The 22,329-nt window shown below is 43.6% G+C and overlaps 1 protein-coding gene across 2 annotated transcripts in view; it reads left to right on the top strand.

Annotated features, from left to right (window-relative positions):
* Ssl1 (general transcription factor IIH subunit 2 Ssl1) overlaps positions 1-20,734 on the top strand; it is a 29,096-nt gene extending 8,362 nt beyond the window's left edge. The window contains exons 6-16 of one of the 2 annotated variants that reach the window (XR_010563740.1): positions 801-891; positions 5,984-6,071; positions 6,480-6,556; positions 9,756-9,786; positions 9,873-9,924; positions 10,722-10,828; positions 14,588-14,696; positions 16,606-16,645; positions 17,585-17,744; positions 18,799-18,875; positions 20,517-20,734. Coding sequence is in view for 1 of the 2 variants with exons in the window: in XM_065429261.1 (XP_065285333.1) it covers positions 801-891; positions 5,984-6,071; positions 6,480-6,556; positions 9,756-9,786; positions 9,873-9,924; positions 10,722-10,828; positions 14,588-14,696; positions 16,606-16,645; positions 17,585-17,707 (718 nt within the window). In the remaining variant the exon portion in view is untranslated. The remainder of the gene's footprint in view (positions 1-800; positions 892-5,983; positions 6,072-6,479; positions 6,557-9,755; positions 9,787-9,872; positions 9,925-10,721; positions 10,829-14,587; positions 14,697-16,605; positions 16,646-17,584; positions 17,745-18,798; positions 18,876-20,516) is intronic. The other variant, XM_065429261.1, reaches the window with a different exon arrangement.
* The last annotated feature ends 1,595 nt before the right edge of the window (positions 20,735-22,329 follow it).

Here is a 22,329-nt window from a genome sequence, read left to right as displayed (position 1 = left end):
GTGTCTTGTCCTTTCCTGGCTGTGCTTGCAGAGTTGGCCTCGTGCAGACCTGTCTTCACAACATATAGACTATGTCAGTTAAAATTTGCATGGTATATGGTAAGCACACTTACATTGGACTCTGCACCAATAGTACTTGCTTCTATGCCGAGACCTGTGCCAAAAGGTGAAATGGCTTTTCCACCACTGGTTCCATTAAGCCAAGTCCTAGCTTTGTAAAATGTGCTGTTCTTCCACAGTGGCTTTGCTAAAACTCCTAGTTTTCTCTTGGATACTAGTATGACCACTACCAAACCTATTGCAAACCATATATTTTTCCTTTCTTTTGGCACATTTGTGATTATTGTACAGTGCTCAAACACTGAAACGTGAACAGCAACAAACATTTATGTGCAACTACATGGAAGTGGGGCATGTAAACGCTCTGTAGCCAGTTTCTAAGCTTGGAGTAGTCCGAAGCTTACGTTTTGGGGTCTGAATTATATGAACTGTTATTAATGAACGGTGAATTATCTGAACTGAACTGTTACAAATACAGGGGAACCCATAAATGAAACAACACATTGGAGTAGTTTAGGTATTGTTCACATTTCAAGTTTTGAGCCCTGCACACATGGCACCAGGTGACATACAGTGTGATATACATTAGCATAACGGCTAGTACCTTCTTTATGCGTGCATATAAGCCGTAAGGATACGGATTTATTGCAGATTTTGAGGAAAGTTTTTCAAGGGACTCGCATAATGCCATCTGTGTAGATGCCAGCTGTTTTATTAATGGTGCAACAACCCTCTCCCAGGCACCTGCCCGTGCACACCAGTCGGGAAGTATTGGTCATCTTTGGAAGCTTGACCACTTGTGATCCTGGCAACATTCATACAACCATTGAGGTAGGTTGTCTTGCTCACTGGCATCTCTCTTAAAGCTGTAGGATATCTTGCTGGCATATGTTCGAGTAGAGAAAATTTGTCAAATGCCGTATAGTAGATTACGAATATTCCAGAAGGTAGATTATCGAATGCCAGTCACTCATTTATTCCCTGAACACAATTGTTGGGAACATTGGTTATAAGTCCCCAACTCACTGATAACACACTCCTGTAATCTTCATGACAACGTCCTGGTTCCTCCTTAAAATCTTTGAGAAAGTTCTAGCGCCACCTGAAGAACTTCTGGAAACTCTAGGTCTACACTATGAGGCTCTTTCGCAATCTAAGAAGGCATTCAGCTTGCATGGAGCAGCATGTATGCTCTGTCTGCCACACCATCCATTGGCAAGCTCCTAGGACATCAAGACACATCTCAGTTAAAGAGCCTGCTATGAGGTGGCCTCTAGTGACTTTTCCTTTTACTCTTGGCACAGTTAAGTGTTCTTATGCAATGGCTTCACGAATGCAAATATTATTGCAGGTAATAATAGTAGTAGTAGTAGTAGTTGTAGTAGTACAGTCAAACCCGGCTATATCAAACTCGCAAAAAAATGCCTATCAGTTTGATGTAGGGCATAATTCGATATAAGCCTGCTAGAGAATTGGACGTCATAAGAGCACATACCATTTATAAAATCTCTTTATTGATGAAATTAGCTTAGTTTCGCATGAAATAGTCCTGTATTTTCTTCTGTTGGGCAATTTCGCAGCCTACGACGCATGCACTTTTTCACATTGTCTAAAGAGTCTCAGCAAATGAGGCCACAACCTTCCACGTTTGCACAGAAGCGCCAGTCTTGTGTGAGTCCACCAATCACCTCACATGATGTGGGCAAAGGATCGTCGTTGCGTTCCAAATTGTGCCCGCTTTCACTGGTGCTCGGTACGATGTCAGCAATGTAATCTTCGTTTTCGGGCTTTCGTGTGGTCACGACACCATCATCCGCACTCACAAACTCATCAGCTTTTGATTCGTCAGCAGCTTCCGGAAATTCTGACAGCTTGCTTCAAACTTCGGCAACACCGGCAACAGCTTCGTTGCACACATCAGAATTTTCAGTCACCACCAGGTACGCGGAATCTGGCACGTCTGAAGCAATTTCGAATGAACCATTTGTACACGGCCGTGCGGATGCGTTGAGCGCCACAGGCACCAGGTCGCGAATTTGTCTGCTTTAGCACTAATCGCCCCCTTATTCTTCAAGATTGTGCTGAGAGTGCTGCTCGGAATCTTGCATGCTGCGGCGACATCCGACTTCTCACCGCATTTGATTCGATTCATGATTTCGAGTTTCGCGGAAAAAGGCAAATTCTGCTGCTACATCACGGCAACACTGCAGGAAAACGCCTTCAAGGCACAAACACAATGAACCAGAAAAGCAGCGAGACAACTCACACTTGAGCCATCTTGCATGACCAGGGCACAGGAGCCTCTGATTGGCTATTTGAGTAAGCGGTTTGGGCAGGCAACGATCATTTTTTGCAGGGGGGTATCGACGGCTCACCCGACAAAGCGTGTTCACAGTAGGGAGAGCGATTGGATGGAGCCGTGTCGCCGGGTTTCCCCACCGTCGCGAAGGAAAGCCAACTTCTGGGCGCACTTTTGCACAGCTTGATGTTCGATATATGGGGAGTCGCAGCTATTTTTTGTTCGATGTAAGTGTAACTTTTGCTGTGTATACTCCTTGTAGCTATACCGTGTTCATAAATTGTTTGATATACAGAATAATTCGATGTTAATGGGTTCGATATAGTTGGGTTCGACTGTAATAATAATACATTTATTAACAAAAATACAAAAGTTCATCCTACCAAAGCCACAGAGGGCTTGAACTGGCAGTGCCTGGCAGACAGTGAAAAAGCAAAGGGATATTTGTGAAAAATTGCAACACATTTATCAGCAGAACAATGAATGTAGGGAAACAATACAAGAGTGTGTGCCAGAGTTCACAAAAAGACAGTGAGCAATGCAAACTCCTCTGGCTTGAAGAAAGAGTGCACTGTAGTCCACGTGCACCAACGTCGCAGGCACAGTGTCCCAGTCAGCAATGTGGGTGCTGTGCATCTCTCAACGACAAGAAATTCAGCGATTGCATAATTGCAGCATTTCTACTGGTGTTTCAATAGGGAATGCGGCCTTACACTAAAGCTTCCTCTAAAGCCAAGTCTAGGTAATGTCACTGCATGTAAAAAATGCTGTTGAGTGCATTATTCTGGCAGTCGGCTTCTTCGTTGCTGTTTTGCTGTAGTCAGCACCTGCTTGCTCAGATGCTTGTTGCCCCTCACATCTTGCCAACAATGTAACCTAAAGGGGTGCTAAAGAGTGGTGTTAAGTTAAGCTCGATTGCTAAATTACGTTTCCGGTATGCAGTCAATGTCATTTTTTTGGACTCCATAGGGTCTGCAACAACATCCAAAAAATCGGGCAGTCTGAAAAAATGAATGCATGCCTTTTACTGCCCCCATGGCTCGTATCGCCATAGGCACGTTCGGAATAGCTCTGAAGGCCTGCCAGTACACATATTAGGCGCAACGGAGCTCGTACTGCGACAGGAGACGGCGGGTGCACACGTCTATAATTAAGGAATACATACCGTGTCCCATGACAATTGCCCCTTCACGCTCTTGATATGGTACACTGCAATACCTTTGTGTATGCCTTACCGCATAACATTCCTGGAAGCTGACTTTCGGGAACTGGCATCATGCAACTCGTGCTTTCCACGCTTCAAAGTCATTGGGTAAAATTACAGAGGTGGAGTCGGCGCCATTGCCAACAGCAGTCAATTCTTTCAATGAAAAACATGGCACCGAACAGCAAGCTTGGTAGCGAACATTGAAATAGCCAGGCCTAGCACTACTGCAGTGGTGGTTACGACTGCCAGTGGATCTGCTTGTGAGAGCGCCGGTTTGAGGTGGCGAAATAAAATGGCAGCGGTGGTGGCGTCGATTAATGTCGTTTCAGACTTGCGGTCATGGCAAAAAGTCAGGAAAATCGGATGGAGAAGGCCTTTTGCGTCCAAAATTTTAGACGTTCTTGTACATTGACCCTATGAGGTACATGGTGCTGCTGCGAAGGTATCTAAATTATCGGGGAAGGCTCCCAAGTTCCTGCCCTAGTTCGTTGTGAGGTCAAAAAATTTGGTTGCCTATGTGCGACTGGTTGCGAAGGCACCTAAATTATTAGGGAAGGTTCCAAAGTTCCCGCCCTAGTTCGTTGTGAAGTCAAAAAATTTGGTTGCCTATGTGGGACTGGTTAATAGCATATCGATAAATATGGGCTACATTGCATTGCAAAGCGTCTAATTATTGCACCTAGTGAACTTTAAAAGCTTTTTTCTCAGAACAAGAGTGGCTTAAACACGTGAAAGATACTTTGAAATCCGTGTTGTTGTACTACAGTGAAACCTCGTTAAACCGTAGTTGGCTGGAGCTCGAAAAAAGTATGTACTAAACGGTAGTACTGCTTAACCGAAATAGCATGAGGTCACCCGCTTACCTGTCAAAAACGGAAGAGAGATTGCGATAAAAGTGGAAAAAACATGGAGTATTTATTTATTTCACGCGACAAAAGTGTTATTTTCGTTTGATGCCACGGCGGCCTAGCAGCGACGACAGCGGCCTGAAGCTTACTGAAGCTGCGAGCCAGCTTTTCAACCAGCCCCCTCTTCTCGGCAAACACTCGCATTGCAGATTCCTCGTTATTGTTGCATATTCTCCATGTGCGGGCATGGTAGCGGTGCAGAAGTCGTGGGGCACCTTTTCATTGTAGGGTGCTGTTCTCGTCGCGACGATTGCGTTCGTGAGTCTAATGTAACGCGCAGCTTCTGCCACTGTTGAGCCTGAATCACCCGTGCTGTTGCTTTCCGTGTCATCCTTATCACTGTCACTAGGCAAACCTCGCAGCTGAAATCACTTCGTGGTCGCGGCAGCGCTGCCGAGCAACTTCTTCACAATCCAAGTGCCACACACCGTAGTCAACAGTAGGCCCTGACCTCTTCGGGTCATGTTCAACAGCATGAACAATGTCTAATTTTTCTTCTATGTTGAGCACCTGGCATCTTTTTTATCAGAGCTTCGGCATGGCGCGAGTCCTCGCATACACGATGCCACAACGCTCTCTGGAGACGGTGCCGAAATGATGTTGATGTTGATGTGACTTCACTCGCAATCGCACAGGGTGATTAGAGGCCGTTGTTCAGATCTCTGAGGCTTGTTGTTCTGCCGGGCCGCTCGATGGAGACGAAGCACCGTCGTGTTTGCGCGACGAAAAGTGGAAACACTACGTGTTAACTGATACGTACGCAATAGGCTGGTACGGTCTACGCGGATACAGAACACATTATGTTCAATGGGTGCTGAGTCGGGGATTTGACTTTACTACTTTTAAAACGAAACTACTGTTTAAGCAGGTACGGTTTAATGAGGTTTTACTGTAATGTCTCGGCGGTGGGGCTCAGAGACAGAATCCAATGAGGGGAACTCTGCCCTTCAGCTTCTCCAATAGTAGCCAACCTTTTCCTACATACAAAATAAATGCATGTCGAGCCTTGAAAAAAAGCTCTTTACCAAACTTTGTCCCTTTAACACACATTGTACTTTTGCATATGCGCATTACTGTCTATGGGAGCTGCAAGCATGACAGTTCAACTAGCATGGGAATGATCGGTAATACCTGGATTTGTCTAAACTTTATCTTTCTTTCTGTCTTCAAACAGCCTTGTGATATTGTGAATTGATCACTTTCAGCAAAATGCTATTGCATTATAAATGCAACAATTTGCGGTAATTATGGATGTGCACAGAACCTTCGGACCACAGTGTATTTAGAAAAGCAGGATTTCTTGGAAATGTAGGAACATAACTTGTAGTAAATACCAATCCACAAGAAAGTCGCAAGTGCCAGGATTAGAAAAATACATATATGTATCCATGCTAGGTAAATTATTGCAGTACTACAGTTCCCTCTAGTAGTAATTTCAAAGCAACTTCTACACCCTGTAGCCACTACCTACAGTTCACTTTAACGATTTGTTCTTTTGTCATTCCACAGACCATGCGCAAGTGCAACATTCGTTGCAGTGTTGTTGGCTTGGCAGCTGAAGTTCATGTGTGCTGCAAACTTACCAAAATGACTGGAGGTACGTTGCCAACAGAATGTCTGTTTCCCTTGATACATTACCCTTGTTCCTGGTAATTACCCTTTAGCCTAAGTATAAAACTGCTTGGCTACAGTTAAGAATTGATTAAATATATTAACTTTTTTGACAATAAATGTTGGAGCTCAAAAGGCTTTGGCAGTGTGTTTTTACTGTAGCTGCCTCATTACCGATTCTACTTTTGTTCTGCATTTGATTTGTGGCATATTGCAGTGTATTGAAGTGCTTGGTTTCATGCTGTTAATGCAAATGACTCAGCATTTGTGGGGACCTATCTTACCAACTCGTTAGTTTGTAGAATATGCTAGCTCTCGCAAATAAGTTGTTGCCTTTTAATTAATTTACTTATTTGTTATTATTTTTCTTTTTTGTTGTTGCTGCTTCTTTCAGGCACGTACAATGTTATCTTGGACGAGAACCATTTCAAGGACATTCTCTTCCAGCATGCCATTCCTCCACCTGTCACGGTAATTAAGTTTTGTATTTTGGCCGTGCTTTGGCGATTGAATGGAATGTGTGAGAATGTGTGAGCACTATTGGTTGTTTAATATGTGTCGCTATTCATCGGTGGGTTCTCTTAGATGACTTGCTAAGCAGACTTGAGTAACCTTTTGGAGGTTGGAAAGTCGGTTGAAGGCCTGTACAGTAGGACCTTATTGATACGATCCTGTTTCATACAATTTCCCAGCGCCAACGTTTGTGACTAAGAACACAGAAAAATGACCTAGTACAGTTACACTTTATTTTTTTACTGGTTAATACTTTGCCAGAAAACATGATGCTAGCACAAACATCGCCACACTATGATTGTATGATACATTTTCTGGCCGAGAGATCACATGTGAACAAGAAAAGGCGCGAGGCAAGTACGATTGTGAGCAGTAAGCGCCCGTCACAGCGACTTCCCCGCAGTAATTGCCCACCCATGCTACGTGAAAATGCCGGCACACACTCGGTGTTCTCTTTCAGTAAAAGCAAATCCTCGCGGGTCATCACATGTCACATTCATGGCTATTCAATAAGCATCTTTACTTATCTATTTCACGGTGCATGTGGTGTAGTGGCACGGGTAGTGAATTCCACACTTTCAATAGGCGATAACCCAAACACGCTGCCATTCCCTGCTGCTGGCTCCATGAAGTAGCTCTGGCAGCATTGTGTTCCAGCACCGATTATGAGCTCGATTTCATTTCAGTTTCCCATCACTGTCTCAAAATGCTATGCAATAGGGAAACAACAACATGCGTTTGAGGCCGCTCGACCCTCACCCCCTCGACGTGAGTTGGGATCTCGTGCCATAATTTTCACTGAGTAGGCATCTCAAAACTTCCTGCCAAATACCCTGCCAAAGAAGCTGCTGACTCGAGCTGAATACGAGGAGTGTGAACATAAGCTTGTCGAAGCTGCAAATATGACAGTAGAGTCGAACCCACTTATAACGATACCAGTTTTAACAATATATCATTTATAACAATGAAAAGCCGTTGCACCGTCAGCTTTTCTATGTTTTCTATGAGAAAATAACCTGCATACGACAATGTCCCCATGCCACATTATCGGTTATAGCGATGAAGTCTGGCTGCTGGGTGTCCGTGCCGAAAGGTAATGGAATGCGAAATCCTTGAAAAGAAAAAAGAAAAAGTGAAATGCGAACTGCTGCATGATCGCCCGCCACCCCAACTGCCGTCGCGTGCTTCTCTCCATGAGAGATGCACGCCAGCCTCACATGTATCTCTCCCACCGCCCTTCAACCCCTCTAAATGTGAATGGGCTGCATCCATAGCTCTGCACCATGCCACCCTCTGAAACACGAATGGACCGCACCAACTACACTGACAACACTGCCAGCGGTGCTCCCAGATTGCTCGCTCGGCCCTCACAGTTGGTTCTTTATTCTCTGGCCCTCATTCTGTGCAATTCTGCTATCGGGTCAAGTCGCTCGTGCTTCTTTTTGTTCATTGCTTTGAAGTCGTTCCTGGCCATGTTGTCTCTCAGCCTCATTTGACTTGCCGCTGAAATGGAAGATGGCTGATCCACCTACTGTCAATGTGATGGATTGGTCACTACAGTGATAACCTAAGAATTTAGTACAAGCTGTGCCCACAAACCATACTGCTTGCTGTCACTGCCTCTGTACTCCAAAACATAATTGCCTGGAAATGCCAGTATCGAAAAAACTTTGCATCCGTCATTGCATTATGAAAATGAAATAATGTCACCCACTGTCAATGTGATCGATTGGTCACCACAGTGATAACCTAAGAATTTAGTACAAGCTGTGCCCACAAACCATACTGCTTGCTGTCACTGCCTCTGTACTCCAAAACATTATTGCCTGGAAATGCTAGTATCGAAAAAACTTTGCATCCGTCATTGCATTATGAAAATGAAATAATGTCACCGACTGTCAATGTGATGGATAGGTCACTACAGTGATAACCTAAGAATTTAGTACAAGCTGTGCCCACAAACCATACTGCTTGCTGTCACTGCCTCTGTACTCCAAAACATAATTGCCTGGAAATGCCAGTATCGAAAGAACTTTGCATCCGTCATTGCATTATGAAAATGAAATAATGTCACCCACTGTCAATGTGATGGATAGGTCACTACAGTGGTAACCTAAGAATTTAGTACAAGCTGTGCCCACAAACCATACTGCTTGCTGTCACTGCCTCTGTACTCCAAAACATAATTGCCTGGAAATGCTAGTATCGAAAGAACTTTGCATCCGTCATGGCATTATGAAAATGAAATAATGTAATTAGCAGGCACTTCTGCAGAAAGTTTTCTATTGTTGGACTGAAAATTTGCCTTTGCATATTTAGGTCGTCACTGACGGTAGTCATTCGCAGCTTTCTTTTCTTTCATTTTTTTTTTTTTCATTGAGTTGCAGAAAGGTCACTGCTCACGGAGGAGCATGGCGAAAAATTTTTTAAGCTATTAGTGTGTCAATTTCTCCTTTTGCTCTCGAGTGGTTTTCGTTTCAATTTCACGTTGCAATTAGCACACTACCTAGCTTTATGACTCAGTCAGCAGCAACACTTAAACATTCGGTGTTAATTGTGCAGTCTCAAGAATATGGTGATGGCTTCTTGCTTGTTCCTGCCTGCTCCCCATGTATGTGTGCAAGCTTCTTTGCCTGCTGTGTGCATCATAGAATTCATGTTTGTGTACACTGATGTACCTGTGCATCTGAAGTGAAATTTCAGTGGGCCTAGAGTTTGTTATTAAGGAAACTACACCATGTTGTTATGCAATGCAAGTGTTATTGTGTCGTCCTTTACTAATTGTTTAATTCCCCGTGGCGATTTACAACTGGCGTCTTCCTGGGCAGTACACTTGGCTGGAAACAATATCAATTTTGCACCTTTTTGCGTTTGGAGCATTTTTGCTTGTCTAACATAGTGCTCATGCTGTAAAAAAGCATAATTTCACACTTCAGATAATGTTTTTACAAAACAGGCATAGACAGTATATTTTTGGCTACTAAACCTTGCTTTCTTTTTCTCATTTGAACTGATAAGGTTCTTTGCTCAAGAATCTTTGCTTGTCTTCATTAAGTTCTGCCAAATTTTAGAATTGCATATACTGAGAGGAGATGAAAAAGAATGACGTTGCATAAGTTGGCACTGATTTTTACTAATCACACTCTTCTTGTTATAGGGCAATGCAGAGTCATCACTGATCAGAATGGGTAAGGTCACAACTATCAGGCGGCCATCTGCTTGTTATGAACATTGCTTCTTGGTGTGCTTGAAACACGTTTTGTCACTTTCTCAGGATTTCCCTACCACCGGACGGAGACTGAAGGCAAACCATCTCTTTGTTTCTGGTAAGTGTACCTTCTCTTGGAACAAAGTGGCAGTAATGTATAGTGATAGCCATGTTATCCTAGCCATGTGGTTACACTTATGATTTGGTTGTCATGACGGATTTGAGCTTACTTTGATACCGATCGCTCTTTGTGAAATGCTTACCAATGATAGTGATTGGTATTGTCTACAGCATGTTGTATTGAGGGTTGTTATTCATTGCATTGTATAGTATTCAAGGTCTACCACACAGTTTCGTTTTCTGAGTGTTGTATTATGTCATTATTGCTGATTAACACAACCTTTATATGATGCTAGCTGCTACTGTTTGCCGCAATTGTACCAACCTCCATTTGTTTTTTGTGAGGAGGTCCCCCCAACAGTTCTTACTTCGGGACCTCCAATGGTGTGCTTATACTCCACCTGTGTTTTACGTATCGTACTAATGAGAATAATTGAAAGTGAAAGTATGTAGGATAACCCTGTATTTAACATTGTACCGATATGACTAAAAGATTTTCCAGCTCTTTCATCGTGTAGGTAAGGGGTCTCAAACTTGTGCCCGGCATCAGGCTGCGTATGTGGCACATATCTCCCTATGGGATGTACTGTGACATGTTAGGCTAAAGGGTTGAGAGTTCTCTGGGGACTATAGATAAGTTAGACGGGAGGTGAACACAGACAAGAGCTCTGTGGTTGTATATTTGAGACTTCTGTTAAACGTGAACTACAATGGATACTTGCGTATTAATGTCTCATGATTGATACTCATGTCTGTAGATTTGGCTTAATAACTTGATTGCGCATCTGTTGACAGCCACCTGGACAGTGAAAACCCTTCGGATGGACTGAGCAAGGGCGGCTACTTCTGTCCGCAGTGCAGTGGAAAATACTGCTCTTTACCTGTGGAATGCAAAGTCTGCAGTAAGTTCAGGATGCTACTGGATGAATTTTTCTCATATGTAGTCTGCGTTGGCAGAAGCAAAATTCTGCTCTGGCATCAAATACATACCTGCCAGCTCTCCCAAATTTTCCGTAAATGGTAACAAATTCGGACTCATTCTACAATTTTACTATTGTTACGTCAAATTTTGTGTAAAATAAATTTGTGCATGAAAAAAATTCAGTCTTCAGCCATTTCTCTCTAGTATTACAATCGTGAAAGGACACCAAAGCAAGCTCGGGCTTACTTATAACAGATTTATGTAGTCAATTTCCTGAAGCAGGCGAAATTGGAAACAACAGAATCACTGAAAAAGGTACTGTGATCTAAAAACAATGTATTGTTTTTTAGTTTGTGCTGTTCCAAGCTTGCTGGTGTGTTGTGTCGAGAGGTAATTCATCATTAATGACATGTTATGTGCACTGCAAGATGTAAGTCCTCAGAGCAGACTTTAAAATAATTTTTGCTACTCCCCCCCTTCCAGTATTGCATCCATGAGATTTTTAACAATTCGAAAGTTTGGTAATTAAATTATCAGGTATGGTAATTAATATTTTTCCTTCTACTGTAGGCTCTTATGAAATCTGATTAACTGAAAAGAGACTCTGAAGCTGCTTATACTTCATGGAGTGCTGACTTGTCCTTGTATAAGTTCGAGACTATAGTTGTAATCACTTTATGAGCATTGATTAAAGAGTAGTTGGAATCAGCGTTAACACCAACCGTGGTGTCTTACTACCTGTGTTAAACTTTTGCGGACCCAAGTTTGGTTAGAGTGGACCATAATGTGTGCTTTCTAAGATTTTCGTTTTGCCAGCTTCCTGTAGGCAGTGTAGAAGTAACCTGAATGCTTTGTCTGCTAATAATCATTCACCTGACATGTTCATGTAATGTGTGCAACAAGTGACAAATTCTTAAATAGTGCGGAGTTATCTAAAAAGTGTCGAAGCTCTTGTTATGTTATTGCTAGTATTTGCTTTTAGGGCTGCTTTCGTGTTGTTCCTGGATCAGTTTGCTTTATTGATGGCAAAGTCATGCTACCGATGCCAGTGAGCGTGGTATGGGAACCACTGCTGGCCAGAAGGCACCAAGGCAGATTTAGTGTCCTATGTACTAAAATGTTCTGATGCCATCCGATAGGTACGCCATAAAAATGGTAGGACTCGCATCTGTATCAACATTTGATAGGGCTCGAAGTCTCCAGCCATACTCTGTCTCTGGCAATGTACATCCCGAAGAGCGCTTCTATGTTCTTGGACGCCGGTGCTAAGTCAGGTCAGATGCTGGACTCATGCGCCTCAAGAACAGCAGGGAACTTGCTGATGTGAAATCTAAGCATGTCCAACTGTGCTTGCTAAGCTTTGTGTTATGGCGCTGCTGTTGGCACGCCAAGTTTAAGCAATGGTTGCCTATTATAAAGGCTTGTACAGTGTATGGATAAGTGATTGGCATAGTCCAATAGAAGTAGAACAAAAGGTAGGCCAGTATAGTCATTCCATTGCCTCGCTATACGCGTAGTGCACCGCCTATAAAAGCACCACTGATAGCCACCTAGCGGGGTATCGAAAAGTACGCTCCGGAGCAGTAGCAGACGACAACCTTTTGCAGCAAGAATGACAAATTCACAGCTGCGATTTCTCCTTTGTTTGAGTGCCTGACCACTTCTTCTGTAGTTCACAGCTGTAGGGAAGACGCTGGCCTCTGTGGGAACAGGTATGAACATGATGTTACCAGTGTTTGGGACAACTCGGTCCACATACGTGCCAGTTGCGTCCCGCAGACAAATGCGATGAATCCCATTTACATGAAGTGGAGCTGACGTTAACTAGCTGACGTTAACTAGCTGCTAAATTTCGTTGAGTGATGCGATGTCTCGATAATTCTTTTTTTTTTAATTCTACCCTTGCCGCCATGCTGCTTCTGTACCTCAACAATAAGCACCCATCATTAATGCAGACTTATATCTCAAACAAATCCGTGCTGTGCGATGTCTGCATATGCCATTGTGATCTTTCTGCTGATGAATACATGTGACATCGCCGAATAAGTGCAGTCAAAATCACCTCAAGAAGAGTAATTGCGAATTTATTGATGGAAACGCATACACTAGTCAAGGAAGTTACCAGACACATGGGTTAATAAGAGCGCATGTGAGCGCTGTACCGCCGATGCAATGCTGCTGCATACGCCGATAAACTGCCTTTCCCGCTGCAGTTCTTGCAATTTTAAATTCCCTGAGGGAGCTGCTTGAAAACGTACAAAGCTAAAGTCTGACCAACGTTTCTGTACTTTTTTTTTTAATTTTACTAGAGAGAGATGTGACACGATGTATTTAAAGGCAGAGCAGCGCCAGTCAAAGTAGATGAGCGCTGGCGGCAATGCTTTGTTTAGTCCTCTGCTGCATAAGCATAATAAGAAAGAATTTAGTTGAGTACAAAATTCACATGCAATAAGTGACTACGTTGCGAAACAAACAAATCACTCGGCTTGGTAAGTCTTCTCAGACAGCATCAAGGTGTGACGACTTCCCAAACGTGACGTAAGCTTTTCAGTGAAAATGGAACAAAATACCATATGCAGCAACTATTAGAAATTCTCATCCTGAACTACCTATTTTCTAAAGACACCTCCCAAAAAACCACGACCTCTCAGATGCCCTCGGGCGAAAAGACTAAAGCTGTTAAAGAAGTGCTTGGTATCATTCCGATAAAACAAAGTGTGATTTAGACCCATTACAAACGAAGCAGGGTGAAAACCTCGCAGCTAAAAAAAATCAACAGTTATGCATGAAGCAACAGTTCAACATGCGTGAAGCCACACATAAAATAGATGCAAAAACATGAAGTGCGCAACAGCTGGTGCGAGGACTTACCAGGCCGCATAAAAGCAACAATTTCAATTCTTGCAAGCTTCAGTACCTCTAACATACAACACAATGCACTCGTGCAGTCATTCTACCTAGCAAGGGCAACGTGGTAAAGTGGCAAACAGTAGAAGTAGAAAACGGCATTCAAAACTTTAGCGAAATGCCTTTAAACCGCATGTTGCACTGCAGACGAACTTCATCGCTTACCCATCTAAATATGATGGAGTGGAAAAAACACCAGCATGACAAAGGAAAGGACAAGAACAAGAAATTTCCCGCTGAATGGCGGCAATCCATCGTTGCCATTGCTCTCGCTGATGAGGCTTTGTGAGTAATGATTAGAACCGTATCGCCGGCACGTTTTCGCCAGTATTGGAGCCCCCCACCGTGCAAGAACTCTTCTTCAACATTCTTCGAAGCTTTGGCCACCCCACACATGCGAAGGACGTTGCTTATTTTGCTCCAAAAACGTGAATAAGATAGAGAAGCACAATCAATGACGCAGCAAACTACGGCACGCGGCTGGCTCCTTTCCCGAGTATTCTGCACAAGGCCAATGGTGCATCCATCGGCGCGCACTGCGCACATAGCTCTCTAGTTAGCTTTGGTGTGTTGCCTTTTAGAGCCACAATTCCCTTTTTTAGTACAACGATGCATTCTTTAATTTTGTTCAGACAGTGAGAGAACAGAACTAAATGATGTCTTGCAGTTTTCTTGTTCTTTCTGTGTGACCTGTTTACGTAGTTTCTTTTGCATCCAGAAGGCTGTTGTTCTCGTGCAACCTCTGCCCAAATTACAATTTGTAGTCACTTCCTGTTCACTACGCTTACATAACGCTAAAAAAATGAACCTGTCGTATTTTCTTCCTGTGCAGGCTTGACTTTGGTGTCAGCGCCGCACCTTGCACGTTCCTACCACCATCTTTTTGCCCTGGAGGCCTTTGAAGAGGTACCCTGGGACTCGCTACCAGCAGACACACCTGTGTAAGTTTTTCCTCGTGACTCAGCATTTTATTTACTGTCAAGCGAAGCTTTCTTAGAGAACCCTCCTGAACTTTCCTGGCCGTGGCTGCTGTTGCTGGTGTCTCACAAAATAGGCACGTGCCTCAAGTCGCATAGCACATGTGCGCGAGGCCATGTGCTTGCTCCAGTTTTTGTTAGGCCATGGACTCGGGAATAAAACAGGAAAAGTAATTGTCATTGTTACCTCTGTTTTTCGTGTTGTACTTCTGTCAGGATGCATCTGTCCTCACCATTCTTCCCTCGACAAACATCACCTCTTCGCCCACGTGACGTCACTGCGGTGATGTCTTGCAGTGTGCCTTCGTGCGAACTGCTGTTTGCATTTCAGCTTAGATTGGAAAGCATGAACACAAGCACTGCAGAAGTTTACATGTTGCGTAGATGACAATAAAGACAATTATAGTAGAACCTTGTTCATACATTTCTAGAAAAATGCAGAAGAAAGAACATACCATAAAGAAGAAAATGCACGATCGGAAATTGCTAAAATATTGTATTGACGTACTCAACTGTAGCTGAAAGCTACCTCATGGGAAGCGTTGCACTAACCGTTGCAGCGTGAAACACCCTTGCGAGCAAAGCTGTTGGGGCTCGACTGGCCTCGTGGCACACATTGTCATTTTTACGCCTTCGATAAGCTTGTGTCTGTGCTCCTCGAATTCGGCCTGGGTCAGCAGCTTCTTCGAGCAGGGCATATTGGCGGGAAGTTCTGACGCACCCACTCAGCTTGAGTTTTTGTAGCATGAGATGTGGACACGTGTTGAGCTGTTAAGGCTCAAGCAACCCTGAAATGCACACTGTTGTTTTCTTATTGCGTAGTAATGAGAAATAGAAATGAAATCTAGCTGGTGGGCAGCACCAGAATGCGATGCGGCCAGAGCAATACATGATTCTCCCTTTGTACTGCCTGGAACAGGGAACGTCAGGGCATTTTGGTTATTGCCTGATAAAAGTCTGCAGTATGCTTCCAGTGCCACTACGGCCCATGTGCTGTGAAGCAGGTAAATGAAGATGCTTAACTCAGTAGGCTTGGCAGCGATATCTGTGAATGCGATGCGCGACAACCCTGGAGAAGATTTTCTGGTTCAGGAATAAAAAAATTAGTGCACACCAGCGTTTTCACGTGAAACGGCTGGGCAAGTGTGGCGGGGAAGCTGCTGCGGCAGGCGGCTACTGCCCTCAATCGTGTGCACCTCATGCCTTTCTTTGTTTACGTGGGATCTAGTGGCTGGAAAATGTATTTTACTATCCCAGTTTGAGGATCTGCTGAACGTTGGTGCTGTGTGATCATGTCTTCCGGGAACATATGAAGCAGGAAAAAAATTAGCATAAGTAGATTGGTTCATTTTTAGTTCTCGATTGCGAACATTGGCACCGTAAATCGTACATAATGGAATTATATCTACAAGGTTCTACTTTATATGCATCACATTTAGTTTTGCAGCATTGAAGTAACCGCTTCACACAAATTCCAACATCTGTGTTAAATTGGCATAATTTTTTTCTGTGTGACCATTGTCATGTCATAATGACTGCGGCATTCTACTGCAAAGATGTTGAGTAGTGGACTGGATTTCAAGCCACGGTGGCCATGATCTGACGTGTTCGACTTGGTTGGGTGATTGCGGCTGGAGGTCTGCACTGATCATGCGAGCTCGACGGGCCTTCAAGTTAATCTGTAGTCCTCACCTGCAACATTCTCTTAGGTGTAGCTTTGAAGCAAGGAGATCAGTCAGAACTTTCCTTTTTTTCTTCTTTTTTGTAGAATTTCAGCAGTTTGCGCTTTGCTCAGAATAGTAGCATCGATAGTTTGTCAGAGCCCTGTGTTGCTGGCTTATTAACTATAATAATCTGATCTTTCTGTTTCCAGAATCTGCTTCTCCTGTCAATTGTCCATATCAGACAAACATGTAAGTGTTGGGTCTACTGTAATCTGCTCTGAAATCATAGAACGTTACATATTGTGCACATCTTTTATCGCATGACTGAACGTCCAGGAGCTCAAGTGCACTGATCTCGCTAGAAATGTCTCAATTCATGAGGTACATCTAACAAAGACTCTGGTCTCATGCATACAGCTTTGACCATGTTTTTAGCTGAAAAATCGGAAGACCCTGCTGTGGTGAAAAGTAATGCCTATCTCATGATACATATAGTATATACGTTATAAAAAAGTTTGGGCCGCTTTCTGTGACCAATGATTCCGCTGTCCTTTATTAAGCCTTGTTCAACTGCTGACGCTTCAAAAAAAGGATAGTCGTCTTGCATCTAGACCAGAGCCTTCTGTGTGCACAGTTGGACACCACTAGAGGCGAACTTCTAGTGAATGGCATATGCTTTCAAGTGTGCAAATTGTGAAAGTAACCTGTTAGGAAGTTTCTGCTCGTCATGCGACAAGCTGCCTCTATACAATATTCAAAAGACAAAAATGACTCAAGCAATTTATTTTCAGTCAACTGTGTTTGCCACTTTGACGCATAGGTAGCTCTTGGCATGTATGGGTCTGAAATGCAGCAGCTTTTTTGATGTTGATTCCAGTTGCATTTGTTTGCATTATAGATGCTTAGTGGGGATAAATAAATATTGCAATCAGCTGACTGCAAAAGTTTGCAGTGTTAAAGTTCTGGCTCCCCCAAATTTATTTGCTCTCACACAGCGAACAATACTAAAGGCTGAAATTGTAACCCTGCCAACTATTGTGGTTTGTCTTTTTGCTTGTTACGTGTTGCACTGACTCGATGGGTTTCTGTCATGCTCTGGATGTGACACCTAGTGGTGCATTTAGGCGATGACTGAAATGTCTGCGAATTAATTCCTTCACTTGCGGTCTTCCCCATGTTCTCCTCTAGGTATACCGTTGTGTGAAGTGCAAGGAAAACTTCTGCCTAGAGTGTGATCTTTTCATTCACGACTCTCTGCACACTTGCCCTGGGTGTGCAAGCAGGTTGCCACCACCCGAGACACCCTCCTGACATTGAATAAGGGTTCCCAAAGGAGTAGTGTGAGTGTGTGAGTGTCCTTTCACATCACGTTTCGGTACTGAGGGGCTCATTTATTGATTGGCTTATTGACTGACAGATTGCGTTATTGACTGAATCACTGAAGGACGATTGAATTGATTTACAGATTGTTTGACTGACTGCCATATTGATTGATTGACTCTTAGGCTGATTGGCTGGTTGATTTGGTTTAACAGCTCAAAGGCAACACCAGGGCTATGGGCGACACCATTGTGTGTAGGTCTCTGGAAAAGTTTTGACCATCTGGGATCTTTCAGTGCACTTTTCTTTATATGCATGCAAATGCGAGTGGAAAACAAAACCTACGAAAAATCCATTTTCAGTCAGCTTGGGCATCATCATCTTGAAATCCTCGAAATCCTCCTTGAAATCAATCGCCTTGATACTGATTGATTTCGAGGAGTGATCTGGTTGGTTGGGCAATTTGATGCAGGCTTATGGAAAAACTAAACATTGAAAACATAAAGGGACAACAGAGGCCCAAGCCAGCCCTGACTTGCAGCTTAATTTATGTATTTAGGAGCTGCAGCAACTGCTTACATATTCAAGATATCAGGTTTACCTGCTACAAGCTGGGGACAGTACAACATAAGGGACATAAAAAAATGTGTTGGTTGCTTTAATGGCTCTCACAGTACACAAGCCTTTACCGTGTAGGAAAGTATGATGCACGTTGGGCACATGTGCATCTAGGCACTTGTTTTTTCTGTTGTTTCTTATGTGGTGCAACTCCATGACAAAGCCATCACACTTCTTTATGACAGTATTAAAGCCTGTTTTATCAGAGAATGATGTGAACCATACTAGGACTTGCTCATCAACTTGAAATACCTTGAATCCAGCTCGTTTTTGTTGAAAGAATGAATCATGGGTCCACCTTATCAAGCCTTTTCTTTCTTTTGTGCAGCCCACAAAATGATCGTACACTCTAAAGAAAGCTTATACCCCATGGGGCATAACTTGTTATTAAACAATAATCATCTGTCTTGCTTTTGTTTCCTTTCTTGAAAACTCTGCGCTCTTGCTTTTTTTTTTGTCAAAAGTGCTATGTCAAGTTGATGTGCATCCCGTTCGTGACCTGGAAGTACTACCTATGTGCGCAGCATTAAAGAAAGGAAAGGTATGCAAACCAGATGACGCTTATTGTTTTGGAACAAGTTGAGCCACAAAAGGTGCAAACGTTTCTTAGTGTTGCATGTCTGTAACCCAAGGATTGTCAGAACAGAAACTACTACAGGGTGCGATAAGCAGCGTGTAGGTGGCATTTGAGCAAATAGCTTTTTATGCGCAAGCGCAAGAAGCCAGCTAGTGATATCAGTAGTGTCTGTCTGAAGTCGCGAAGCAAGCGCACTGAGGAAAGTGTGAAGGAGCACGCTGAATGCGCTGCAATGTAACGCCACCTAGAGGAATGTGTAAGTAACGTTGAGCGAAGTTGGGATTGAGAAATGAAGCGTAGCGTCGCAGAGGAGTAACGTAGACAGAGGTGTGCTGGGTTGACCTCTTTGGCAGTTGCTACAGGTTTTCTTTGCGAGGCATACGTACCTGGTTCGTCTCGTGATAACATCATCCTCACATGCCGTACGCTATGTGTGCGAGTGAAAACGTACTATGGCGAGCCAGCGATGGTGGCTCAGTCTCACGTGCACAAGTGGAGGAAGCGCACCGTATTTCGTCGCGCGCATGGTACTGGGGGAGGAAAGGGAGGGGGGCATTGTACTACGGCTGCACGCACACACACGTGCATTATCTTGAAAGCGGTGGATCACATCATCTTGAAAGCGTGCAGGTCACATTACTCACTGCTGCTGCTGCAATTCCTCACGCCAGCATCTTGAGAGCGAGTGTCCGTCCGTGGTCATTGAGTGTGAAGTGCTCACGTTTCCCTGTGTGCGCTGACACCAATTTACATTAGTAAGCGAATGTTTACGCCGAGGTGTTCTGCTCCAGCAGCTACTGCATATGGCGTGGCTGTTCCTCCTCCACTATGTGTGCGTGCGCTTCCAATCAACCATGAAGTAAGAGTACTTCTGAAGAAAAGGTTCCACATTCTCAACCGCATAAGTTTAAGCTGGAGAAGAGAAAACATTAACATCTTACTACAACAGCAAAATAAAACAAAATGAACCACTGAGCGCGAAATTTTGTTTGCATTTCTACTTTTTATTTCCGTGTTTGGGCGGGCATGAGACTGTTAGACAGAGAAAGTATGCTGATTAAGGTATCTTTTCCGTGTGACCAAAAGTATTGTCAAACGCTACTGGAATATTTGCCACAGTAACATAAGTGCAGAACCTCCACTCCTGTAGCCTTCAATGATACAGTATGTTATCTGTGTGTGTACCATGTTTACCATTCTTATACCACATTTTTCAACAAAAGTCATTGTTCCTTGATGCCACCTGTTGTTGCACAACTGCAACTCCAGTTTATAAAGACACTGTGTCTTTTATACTGACTCATAAACTGTAAGATTAGCATTTAAAACTTGGTTATTTGACCATTTCTAGTTAGCTAGATAGACCAACCACAAAAAATACCAGCTGCTCCGAATGGCTGCTTACAGCATAGAAGTTCCGCCCGAACATATGGGTTATGTTTTTTTTTTTTTTTTAAGAAGTTTGCCGTATGTCAGCTGGAACACGAAGCGTGATATTAGCAGTGTGATATGGCTGTTCTGTGCCTGTGTACCAGGCACACTAATCCTCTGTGTCACGAGGCAACACATTAATGTAAGTAGTGCTACAATTCTCTGCAATTACAGCATCTGAATTCATCCCTCGCCGGCATTCGTGACACATTAACCATCTGGCTTCCTGACAGAACTGCCTAGTAGAGCTGCCTGGCATTACGGTTCTGATCATCAGCTGCGTCTGGTTCAAGCCGAGGCCCATGTCCGAGGAGAGGCAACGCGGCACTGTTTTTGTTAATTGTCATGTTGACACTGAAACATGTCATTAAAACCCGATTTTGTTAGCCGTACTGTATGTTCATTGTTTTTCGGCATTCGGCACGCTATAGTTCATGACAAGTCATGAGCACAGCTGCAAATGCCCCTGGGAGAGAACTGGCACTCATCTGCCGGACAGTTGTCCCAGATTTGTATTGTCGTAGCATGTGTGTACTCATTGTGTGGTAGCCATTGCCTCGTAGTATGTATGTCTGTGTGTTTCTGTCGCCATTTCACTATGCCTGCTTAGGACTCTTTTCCTTATGCTGGTATGCATGTCTCACTAGCTCATTGCTGGGTGAGGACCATGCCATTTTCAAGACAGCAACCTGCTGCTGCCAAGTGTGTGTGTGTGTGTGTGTGTGTGTGTGTGTTTGTGTAATATACTCTGTGCTAAGCACCAGTACTGTCCCAGCAACATACCCAGTTTGTTTGTATATTTATTTATTTATTTATTTATTTATTTATTTGTTTGTTTATACTTCGGCGGTCGCAAAAGGGCATTACATTGCATGAAGGATGGGAATGTAAAGGGATCTGTTTGCTGTTGCAATGGTTCTCCACGCTTTGTGCATCAACTTTGGTCCTCAGCATTAATGCCTCCTGTTAGTTCTGTCCTTCCTGGTCTGAGTGCCTGACCATGGCATGTTTGTTTACTGCTAAGAGTCACGGGAGCCTTCTTTTTGTGCCTGTGAAAGACGTAAGCGAGCACGGAGAGACGGAAAAAACCAGGGTCGGGATGCTGTAGTGAGAGGAGTCTTTCCCAGTGTGTTGACTTGTTACTGACTATATATGGCATGTAATCCTGCTTGGGTAGACCCTGATGTAGGCGCATTAGCTGCAGCTTGCAACTTAACTGCATTAACAGTGTCTGCCCGTACTCAGTAGGATCAAGCGAGTGCATGGCACAACCAAAACTAATGCTCTTCACTACATGAATGCAGCCAAAAGACGAGCTTCTAGTTTCTGCACCGCATGCTAATGTACCCTTGCTGATAGTGCTGAATGTTATTAGTAGATGGTGCTACTGGTCATACACCCACGTTTTGCTAATAACATATCAGAGCATTGTAGCCAGAATGCCTTAGACATGCGTAAACCATGCCTGCACAGTTTGCAAGCAAACTGGCTGTAATGTATGCAAGAATATTACGTTGATTTGTGTTGTTGCGCCACCCCAGACGGCCAGCGCATCATAAGGACTTTGTAAAGAAATATAAATCATGCTGCTTGGTCAGGCATCCTTGTGCCCACTCTTAGGCAGTTGATGCAGTATCGGTGTTTCGCACAAGTGAGACTCATTTGTCTGTCGAAGACGAATGAATGCTCGTGTGGTGTTCAAGCGGATGTGCACACCTACAGTCGTGGTTGAACTTCCCAGGAATGCTTGAATGGTGCGTTCCAAATTGCAGTGACCGTATGTTTGCAGACAACCAGCTTTAAAACAGCCTGTCACTGTTTAGCTTCTTACTAACATTTTTACCCAGAAAGTGCTATTATATAGCCGCCTTACTTGGGAGCACTGGATGCACGGCTGTATGTGATCGGAATGACTTATGTAGACACAGTGAAACGATCATGCATATGATCGTTTCACGTATTGTACATATATAATAGTATTGTAATA

This window comes from Dermacentor albipictus, chromosome 2 (assembly GCF_038994185.2).
Source record: "Dermacentor albipictus isolate Rhodes 1998 colony chromosome 2, USDA_Dalb.pri_finalv2, whole genome shotgun sequence".
Taxonomy (NCBI): Eukaryota; Metazoa; Arthropoda; class Arachnida; order Ixodida; family Ixodidae; genus Dermacentor; species Dermacentor albipictus.
Note: the sequence above shows the minus strand (reverse complement) of the source record. Positions and strands in the feature narration are given on the sequence as shown.